At 38.9% G+C, this 11,041-nt stretch overlaps 1 protein-coding gene across 1 annotated transcript in view; it reads right to left on the reverse strand.

The window, feature by feature from the left end:
* The window catches only part of FILIP1 (filamin A interacting protein 1), a 253,107-nt gene extending 242,317 nt beyond the window's left edge, over nucleotides 1–10,790 (reverse strand). The window contains exon 1 of the mRNA XM_018052874.1: nucleotides 10,724–10,790. Within this exon, the coding sequence (XP_017908363.1) occupies nucleotides 10,724–10,762 (39 nt within the window). The 5' untranslated portion in view covers nucleotides 10,763–10,790. The remainder of the gene's footprint in view (nucleotides 1–10,723) is intronic.

Here is an 11,041-nt window from a genome sequence, read left to right on the forward strand (position 1 = left end):
TTGAATCTATTTTGTCACTTTCACTGTGTAATTGTAAGGGATTTGATTTAGGTCATACCTGAATGGTCTAGTGGTTTTCCCTATATTTTTCAATATAAGTCTGAATTTGGCAATAAGGAGTTCATGATCTGAGCCACAGTCTGCTCCCAGTCTTGTTTTTGCTGACTGTACAGAGTTTATCCATCTTCAGCTGCAATATATACTAAATGTATTTAAAAACGGTTTGCCTATTTTTCAAAAATAAATATTTATTCAACATTCTATAGCATATCCTCATTTTAAGCCCTCAAAACTTAAATATTATTTCTTAAGGATGTCATATTGAGCTTTGAAACAAAGTTAAATATCAAGCGCTCCAGTAATGGGATAGTGGTGGTGTGATTATGTGGTTGGTGTTTTTCTTTTAAATTTTCAATTACTGATGATACAAACAAGTGTTCACAAGATAAATGATATGATCTCTTGGGTTTACTTTAAAAAGTTTCAGATACTTGGAAAAATAAAGGTTGGAGAGAAGAGATGGAACAATAGTGCAGAATGTTGGCAATTATTGAAGCTGAAATAGGAATATAAATGGGCTCATTATATTAGTCTCTCTTCTTTTGTATATTTTTTTAAATTTACAGAATAAAGACGTGAAACAAAAAGATAGTTTGACCGAATAAAAATCACACAGTCTCTATTTAAAAGAGAAAGGAACAGTAACAGTGAGATAAATCAATTTATATCAGTAAGGATGATGTGATTTTGATTTTATGCTTTAAAATGTTCACATTAGTTACTTTCTATGATATAACTAACTTACCAGAAAGAGTCGCTCAGTTGTATCTGACTCTTTACGACCCCATGGACTGTAGCCTACCAGGCTCCTCTGTCCTTGGAATTCTCCAGGCAAGAAACTGGAGTGCATAGTGTTCCCTTCTCCAGGGAATCTTCCTGACCCAAGTACTGAACCCAGGTCTCCTGCCTTGCACCTGGATTCTTTACTGTCTGAGCCACCAGGGAAGCCCAAGAATTACCTTAGCGTGGATCTAAACAGCTTTAATTACATACAGAGACTCTATTTAGTACATTTAAATGCTATGTTAGATATTTATATCAATCAAAAGTTAACTTGGGAATACAAATATGATCTTTTTTAGAAAAGTGAAACTGTCTTCTGTTCACCAGTTCACCTCCTTCTGAACTGGGCTTGAAAGTTTGCACACCCTCTGAGGTGACAAGGAGGCCGCTCCCAGGAAATGCCAGGCAGTGGTACATCGTGACAGCTCATCAGTCTTGCTGCAGTTCCCTTTGCACAAAAGAAGTTCTGGACATTTTCCTGACAGAAGACTTTTAGGAACTATTTATTGACATGTATTTTCAAGCATATGGGCAATAATATGTAATAATTACTAAATAATATCCTTTGTTTGAAGCATGCAAGAGAAGGGCTACCAGGTGGTTCAGTGGTAAAGAATCTGCCTGCCAATGTAGGAGACACGAGTTTGATCCCTGGGTCGGGAAGATCTCCTGGAGAAGGAAATGGCTACCCACTCCAGTATTCTTTCATGGAGAATTCCATGGACAGAGGAGCCTGGTGGGCTGCAGTCCATGGGGTCACAAAAGAGTCAGAGATGACTTACACTAAAATAATAATAGCAGAGAAGTAATAAACTTTTATCTTAGTTTGTATGGATTTTAATAATAGTGTTTGTGGTCTATATAAGATTTTATCTACATATGAGGCAGAAAATTCTTAAAATTAAACATGTTTGTTTTTCAACAAAATCCATTGCTTCACCATCATACACACTAACCTGAACGCAGATGCTGCTTCTTATGTTACTGGGTAGTGCTTGACTGCCACCTGATGGCTGGCCTCCTCCTTACAGAGGGATTTTCCTCTGACCCTCTGGCATGAGGCAACCTTACACCAACCTGACCCTCCAGATGCTAAATTAAAATAAGATATTTTTTGCAAGACAGATGCACCATTCTACCAAAATAGTGGACTCCTGAACTTTCTAACACAGTAAGATATATATTTTGAAATATATAACCAGTTCTGTTCTATAATGGTCAAATATGCTCTACTAATACAAAAGCAGAAAGGCAAAAACTTTAATAGTTATTTGTTATTTTTAAATAATCTCTTGTGTTTTAACATCTTAGTTTAGTCGCATGAGTCACCAGAGGATTAGGAAATTTGGAATCAGAAAACCAGAAAATCAGAAAACTAAAATCACACGTTTAGTGTGACCTTTGAGCTAGCAAAGGAAGTTATCCTTGTTTTGAGTAGAAAAAGATAATTTGAAATATTCACTTTTTTCCCCCATACTCTCTTGCCTCCCCCACGCCCCAGTAAGTAAGAGCTGTTAAAAGAAAAAAAAATCAATATTCAGGGCATTCTGGGTCATCAGGTAGGCAGCCATAAAGTTTACACCATATAAGTCTATTGAGAAAATAGTAGACTCTTTGCAACCCTATGGACTGTAGCCCACCAGGCTCCTCTGTCCATGGGATTCTCGAGGCAAGAATACTGGAGTGGGTTGCCATGCTCTCCTACTGGGGATCTTCCCCACCCAGGGATCAAACCCACATCTCTTACGTCTCCTGCATTGGCAAGTAGGTTCTTTACTTCCCATCTGGGAAGCCCATAAGCAAATATGTCCAATCAACCCCTTCCTCTGCCTAAGAGAGGAAATATGAGGTCACTTGGACCGTAAGGTGGTGGGCAAAAGCCTGGGGTGGAGGGGTCTGGAGAAGCCTGGCTCATCCTCAAGGGACCACAGGGAAAGGAGGAAGGTCAGAGTCAGATGTGGGCAGCACCACTGGTGCTCAAAATTGTGTGGCTTGCAGTATTTCTTCTACCGGATATTATTCTTCCTTCTCATTTCTAGATCAAAAAAGTTAACAGAGAGATTGGTACACCCATCATCCTGTCAGATCATTGCCTCCTATTTCTGAAACGCCAAATGAGTTTTCTGCTGCCATTTCCTTCCCTAACCCACCGTCTGACCTGAATTTTCTTTTATTCTAAAGTGAAGTGAAGTGAGAGTCGCTCAGTCGTGTTCGACGCTTTGTGACCTCATGGACTATACAGTCCGTGGAATTCTCTAGGCCAGAATACTGAAGTGGGTAGCCTTTCCCTTCCCCAGGAGAATCTTCCCAACACAGGGATCGAACCCAGGTCTCCCGCATTGCGGGCGGATTCTTTACCAGCTGAGCCACAAGTGAAGCCCAAGAACACTGGAGTGGGCAGCCTATCCCTTCTCCAGTGGATCTTCCTAACCTAGGAATCAAACTCGGGTCTCCCGCATTGCAGGCAGATTCTTTACCACCTGAGCTATTCACCACAACAGGACCCAAACTTCCTGCTGCCTTCATTTTCATCACATACTCCTGTCCGTGCATCAGTCACGGATCCACTGCTCTTGCCCACTTCCACGTCTTCCTCCTCTCAAAGTCATATCCATCCTCTTACTTCACTATTTCGCACGATCCTGTATGCTCTGTGAGTCCAAATATTCCCAGCCCAGGAGACTCTTTCCCTCTCCTTCACACCCTTCATTCACATGTTGTGATGCCCACCTTGTTATTCCCATCTGCCTACAGATCAGTGGTCCTCAACCTTGACTGTAACTAGAATCACACTGAGAGTTTTGTTTTTTAATGTTCTCTCTTAAACACAGAAAATCTGATTTAATAAGCCTAGAAAGGAGTAACATGGATCAGTATATTTCAAACACTCACCAAGTGATTTTAATTTGGGCCAGGTTACACACAGAAACAAAGACCCCATGCAGCCAGAAATAAATAATTAAGTTGCAAAACCAAACAGAAAAGGGAATTAATTCAAATAACTTTTGAACCCATTACTCTACGAGCTTCATTGGATACATTCTAAGGACAAAAAAAAGAAATGTTAAGATTTTGCTTGGTATTGCCTTGTTAGTAGTGATATTGTACTGAAACTCTTGAAACTATTTTACCTACTTTTTCAGACATTCTAAATAAGTTAACGTTACTGCTACTAATGAACGAAGATTTTCATTGTAAAAAATTTAGCATATATATTTTAAAAAAACAAGAATAAATGCTGAAATGTTCATTTTGACTTGTATTATTAGTTTTTAAATTAAATGAGAACAATCTCTAACACATGAAATTAGGATTATATCCAATTCCAGAAAATAACTTTTCCAAGTGACTTTGTTTTTCTTTCAGTTTTATTGAGACATAACAGACATGCAACACTGTGTAAGTTTAAGGTGTACAGCATAATGACTTGACTTACATCATGAAATAATGACCACAATAAGTTTAGTGAACATCCATCATACATACAGATACAAAACAGAAGGAAAAACACACTTGTTTTTCTTACGTTGAGAACTCAGAATTTGCACTCTTAACAACCTTCTTATATAACATCAACAGTGTTAATTCCATTTTTTGTATTGTACATCATATCTTTAGGGCTTACTTATCTTATAAGTGGAAATTTGTACATTTTGACTGCCGTCTCCCAATTCCCCCTCTCCCTATCCCTTACCTCTGATAACCACAAATCCTGTCTATTTTCTATTAGTTTTTTTGTTTGTTTGTTTTGGGAGTATAATTGACCGACAAGAGTGATTCCCAATACAGTGATCGAATATTTGTATATACCACACACTGATCACACAAGTCTAATTACTATCTGTCATCAAACAAGTTATTATAGTATTATTAACTATATTCCCTATGCTGTGCATTACCCTCATGTGATTTATTTATTTCATAACTAGAAGTCTATATCTCTTAATCTCCCTTATCTATTTCACTTATCCCTGCAACCCCCTCCCTCTGGCAACCACCTATTTGTTCTCTGTATTTATGAGTCAGATTGGTTATGTTCTTTACAACCAAAGATTGAGAAGCTTATGCAGTCAGTAAAAACAAGACCTGGATCTGACTGTGGCTCAGACTCATCAACTCCTTATTGCAAAATTCAGGATTAAATGGAAGGAAGTAGAGAAAAACCACTAGGCAATTCAGCTATGACCTAAATCAAATCCCTTATGATAATACAGTGGAGGTGATGAGTCGATTTAAGGGATTAGATCTGGTAGACAGAGTGCCTGAAGAACTATGGACGGAAGTTTGTAAATTTTACAGGAGGACACCAAAACCATCTCCAAGATAAAGAAATAGAAGAAGGCAAAGTGGCTGTCTGAGGAGGCCTTACAAAGAGCTGAGAATAAAAGAGAAGCAAAAGGCAAAGGAGAAAAGGAAAGATATACCCAATGGAATGCAGAGTTCCAGAGAATAACAAGGAGACATAAGAAGGCTTTCTTCAATGAACAATGCAAAGATATAGTGGGAAAAAATAGAATGGGAAAGATCTTTTCAAGAAAATTGGAGATATCAAGGGAACATTTCATGAAAGGATGAGCATGAGAAAGGACAGAAACCACAAACCTAACGAAAGGAGAAGAGACCAAGAAGAGGTGGCACGAATACACAGAACTTACCAAAAAAGGTCTTGATGACCCAGATAACCACAATGATGCGGTCGCTCACCTAGAACCAGACATCCTAGAGTGTGAGGTCAGTGGGCCTTAGCAAGCAGTACTGTGAACAAAGCTAGTGGAAATGACAGAATTTCATCTGAGCTGAAAGATAATCCTGTTAAAGTGCTGCACTCAATATGCCAGCAAATTTGGAAAACTCAGCAGTGGCCACAGGATTGAAAAGGTCAGTTTTCATTCTAATCCTAAAGAATGTTCAAACTATGGTACAATTGCACTCATTTAATGGCAACCCACTCCAGTGTTCTTGCCTGGAGAATCCCAGGGACGGGGGAGCCTCATGGGCTGCCATCTATGGGGTCGCACAGAGTCGGACACGACCGAAGCGACTTAGCAGCAGCAGCAGCAGCACATGCTAGCAAAGTTATGTTCAAAATCCTCAAAGCTAGGCATCAGCAGTATGTGAACTGGGAAATTCCAGATATACAAGCTGGATTTAGAAAAGGCAGAAGAACCAAAGATCAAACTGCCGACATTCGTCAGATCATAGAGAAAGCAAAGAAATTCCAGAAAAACATCTATTTCTGCTTCACTGACTACACTAAAGCTTTTGACTTTGTGGATAGCAACAAACTCTGGAAAATTCTTAAGGAGATGAGAGTAGCAGAGCACATTATTTGTCTCCTGAGAAACCTGTATTTGGGTCAAAAAGTAACAATCAGAACAACGGACTGGTTCAAAACTGGGAAAGGAGTACAAGACTGTATATTGTCACCCTACTTATTTAATTTCTTTGCAGAGTACATCATGCAAAATGCTGAGCTGGATGAATCACAAACTGGAATCAAGATTGCCAGGAGAAATATCAGCAACTTCAGATATGCATTTGAATACCACTCTAATGGCCGAAAGTGAAGAGGAACTAAAGAACCTCTTGATGAAAGTGAAAGAGCAGTGTAAAAAAGCTGACTTGAATCTCAACATTCAAAAAACTAAGATCATTGTATCTGGTCCCATCACTTAATGGCAAATAGATGAGGAAAAAATAGAAGCAGTGATAGACTTTATTTTCTTGGGCTCCAAAGTCACTGCAGACAGTGACTTCAGCCATGAAATTATAAGATGCTTGCTCCTTGAAAGGAAAGCCATCACAAACTTAGACAGTGTTTTATAAAGCAGAGACATTATTTTGCTGACAAACATCCATCTAGTCAAAGCTATGGTTTTTCCAGTAGTCATGTATGGATGTGAGAGCCAGATCATAAAGAAGTCTGAGCACCAAAGAATTGATGCTTTTGAATTGCGGTGCTGGAGAAGACTCTTGAGAGTTCCTTGGACTGCAGGGAGATCAAACTAGTCCATCCTAAAGGAAATCAACCCTGAATATTCATTGGAAGGACTGAAGTTGAAGCTCTAATATTTTGGTCACCTGATGCGAAGAGCCAACTCATTGGAAAAAATGTTGATGCTGGGAAAGACTGAAGGGAAGAAGAGAAGAGGGCAGCAGAAGATGAGATGGTTAAATGGCATCACTGACTCAATGGACGTGAGTTTGAGCAAACTCTGGGAGATAGTGAGGACAGAGGAGCCTGGTGTGCTACATTGCATGGGGTCACAAACAGTTGGACATGACTTAGTGATTGAACAACAACATCTATGAGTCTATTCTGTTTTGTTATCTTTGTTCACTTGTTTTTTAGATTCCATATGTAAGTAATATCAATAATATTTGTCTTCCACTGACTTATCTCACTTAGCACAATACCCTCTTGGTCTACCCATGTTGTTTGAAAATGGCAAAATTTATTCCTTATTGGCTGAGTAACATCCAAGTGACTTTAAAATACTAGATGTGATTGTACACCTATAGAGAGATATACCCTGGATATACCTATATACCCTAAGGATGAAAATAACTAAAAAAAAAAAAAAATTCATTAACTATTTTTAGTAATTGTATTGTGCACAGTAAGTGTTATTCTGAGATTATTATGCATGTAATGAATGATAAAGCAAATGGGTAATTAGGTGACATGCTAATCCTTTCATTCTTGGTGTGACTGAGAACCAGAATTCTTGACGTGGGAGAGAAGAAATAAAAATGTCAGACAGAGCAGTTGGCAAAAACCCCATAATCTTAAACTTAGATATATTATTGTAACTAACTATATCATTCTTCTTAAAAAGAATTCCTGGCTCTCTCTACTGGAAAGGCCTAGAAACAACGATTATCCCATTGGCAATGAGCATTCCTAGGAGAAGGCAATGGCACCCCACTCCAGTACTCTTGCCTGGAAAATCCCATGGATGAAGGAGCCTGGTAGGCTTTAGTCCATGGGGTTGCTAGGAGTCAGACACGACTGAGCGACTTCACTTTCACTTTTCGCTTTCATTCACTGGAGAAGGAAATGGCAACCAACTCCAGTATTCTTGCCTGGAGAATCCCAGGGACGGGGGAGCCTGGTGGGCTGCCGTCTATGGGGTTGCACAGAGTCGGACACGACTGAAGCGACTTAGCAGTAGCTGCAATGAGCATTCCTAGGGCAGAGACTGTGTTAACTGAAATCCCATTTCACACTGAAAGAAACCAAGACTCTTTTGGAGAAGTGGTTCGTTCCAGGTCTAGGACAGAGAAAAATATAAGATGAGACTGAAATATTTCACACCACAAGGCAAGGAGATGCTCAAAGACTAGTGAAGTTGTGTCTTGATTTGAAGAGGCTTCCACTGGCTCAATCTGGGATAACCTGAGCATCAAAAAGACTAAAAACAGTGAAGCGTTAAAGCATGTCAAATTGAAAATGGAGTCCCTGAAGGCACTCAGAAGAAGTAGAGTGAGCAGAGGGAAAAAAAGAGTGGAGGGAAAAACTCTTCCTGATAGAGAAATGACAACTAATATCTCTGAAGGATTGAAAGAATTTTTTAAAACTAACCATTTGCCTTCCCCAATGTAATAATTAATTTAGGCAAAAGTCATTAATGGATGATAAAATGACTGGCTAAAACTGATGAGCAACAGTTTGCATGGTCTCTAAGTTGTAACTTCAAAGAGGAAAATACACCTTCAAAATGGAGCCATCTGGTAGTCTGCCCTTAGCTAAGTGATCACGTTGTTCACCACTGATAATGAGACAAAGGGACTTGCTGAGCCTCTTGCGCAATGCAGTAAGTGCACACCAACTGTGATTCTGCTCTGCCAGAAATGTTTAATCTAAGTTTCATCAAAGGACACCAAAGAGCAAACTCAGAATGCGAGACATTCCAAATGATAACGGCATAGTCTGTACTCTCCAAACACAGCGATGCCATAAGAAACCACACAAGGTGGAGAGAACGTTCTAGGTTAGATCACACGGCAAGAAAATATAATGCATCATCCCTGATCATAGCCTGAGTCAAAAAATCAAACCAGTTATGAGTTACTTTGGGTACAATTGGGGAAATTCTAATATGATCTATATGTACTCAGTCACTTCAGCTGTGTCTGACTCTTTGCAACCCTACGGACTCTAGCCCATGGTGGGACTCTAACTCCTCTGTCCGTGGGCTTCTCCAGGTAAGAATACTGGAATGGGTTGCCATGCCTTCCTCCACAGGATCTTCCCAACCCAGGGATTGAACCTATGTCTCTTAGATCTCCTGCACTGGCAGGCAGGTTCTTTATCACTTGCAATATGATAATGGTAGGAGAATGTTCTTATCCTTAGAAAATGAATGCTGAGAGTCATGATGCCTTCCACTTATCTTCAAATGGATTAGCATGTGTATATATACATATATATGCACACACATATATAAATTATCCATAGATAAAATATATAGTTCACATATTAACATACATAATATATGTAATATACAGAATTTAGAGATAGATGGGTGTTCATTGTACTTGTCTTTCAAATTCTGGGAAGTTTAAAATTTTTCAAAATAAAAAATTAGAGGGGAAAAGCCCTATGTTATTTGCTAGGACTGTTACAAAATTGAAAGCTTATGTGAGGCAAGAGAGAAAAGCCTACAAATACCGTGAGTTTTGAAAGATGGGGGTGTCACTAGAGATTAGGAAAGACGTCATGGGAGGGACTGCTTTTTTAAATGTAAAGGTTTTGAGTTAGGAAGGACCTTATAAATCATCTAATTCCACTCCCTTCTTCTGAAGACACGACAACTGAGAGGCTACAGGGCTCATGAAATGTTTAGCACAAAGCTGTGAAATCTAAAGCACTGAACCCATGGTGGTTTTCCCATGAATCTGCTTATCAACTCCTGTACACAAGCCACCCTACTTCCCATCTCAGATGGGCCCAGAAGGACACTCTCAATAAGGAAACGCACATAGAAGTTAACCATTACAAGTTCCAAAATAAAATTTAAATGCTAGAAAAATTGCTGGCCTTGAAGATGGAAAGGGTTCGTGGGCAACTTCTAGAAGCTGGGAACACACTCAGCTGACAACCAGCCAGGAAATGGAGTCAGCTTCAGCCCACGACTGCAGGAAACTGCATTTTGCCAACAATCTATTAATAAATAAGTACAGAAAAGTCTTCTCCCCTGAATTCTCTGGAAGAGAATGGAGCCCTGTTGACACTTTGGCGTTAGCCCAGTGAGACGCAGGAACGCGGGAATGTAGCACCACTGCAACACAGGAAGCATTGAAAGACTGATGGAAACCCCGTGGGCTTTAAGCTCTTGCATCAACATCCCCAATAAAAGCAAGTCCAGTTTATAAAATTTAAGGGTTTGTTTCTCATATATAATATCTGTACTGCTCTGGAGAATTTTAAAGTTATTCCAAGTTTTACTGATGCTTCTTTTCCCAAGATGTGTATGCAGTTGGGCATATAACCTCAGTTAGATAGTGGCTATAGATTGTCACCATCAGCTTCTATATGGAAAAAAATGCATTTTCAAAGTTAATGAAAGCCATGATTAGTATTTTTTGATAGTCAGTTATGCCTTTTAATTATAAAGCCATATAAAAATGAGCAACGTATAATGAAGTAGTCTCATGGCATGAATAGGGGGAAAAAAAAGAAATATTAATTTTTAGGTGATTGGATAAAGGATTGATAAATACATGCATCACTTTTTTTCTCACTTGGCTAAGTCATAAATCTAATTTTGACATTCAACTAACCTCATTCAAACATCTACTTATAGAGGTTGTTAATGAAAGACAACAACAGTAAATGGAAAAATAATGAAATAAAATAATTGATGGAAACTCTTACCACAGCCACTGTCACTGCTTTCCAGAAGCTTCTGGGCATTGTATGTTGCTAAGGAATCCAAAGATGGAAAAGTTTAGAAATCGTTTCTCTATTTTGAAGTGTACAACAGAAAACTGTTCAAATTGTCTTCCCTTGGTTAGTTCAAAAGCAAAGTAAAATGACAGTGCACAAATATTTTCATCCAGTTTGCAAGGTTTCATTGTACGTCCAGCCTATCGAATACATTACTTTAATTATGTTTTTGTGTGGGAGGTATTGTCTCATACCCAAGCATGCTCTTTATTTGGTCAGACTGGAGATTCAGAGAAAAACAAGTAA

Source organism: Capra hircus, chromosome 9 (assembly GCF_001704415.2).
Source record: "Capra hircus breed San Clemente chromosome 9, ASM170441v1, whole genome shotgun sequence".
NCBI classification, from domain to species: Eukaryota; Metazoa; Chordata; class Mammalia; order Artiodactyla; family Bovidae; genus Capra; species Capra hircus.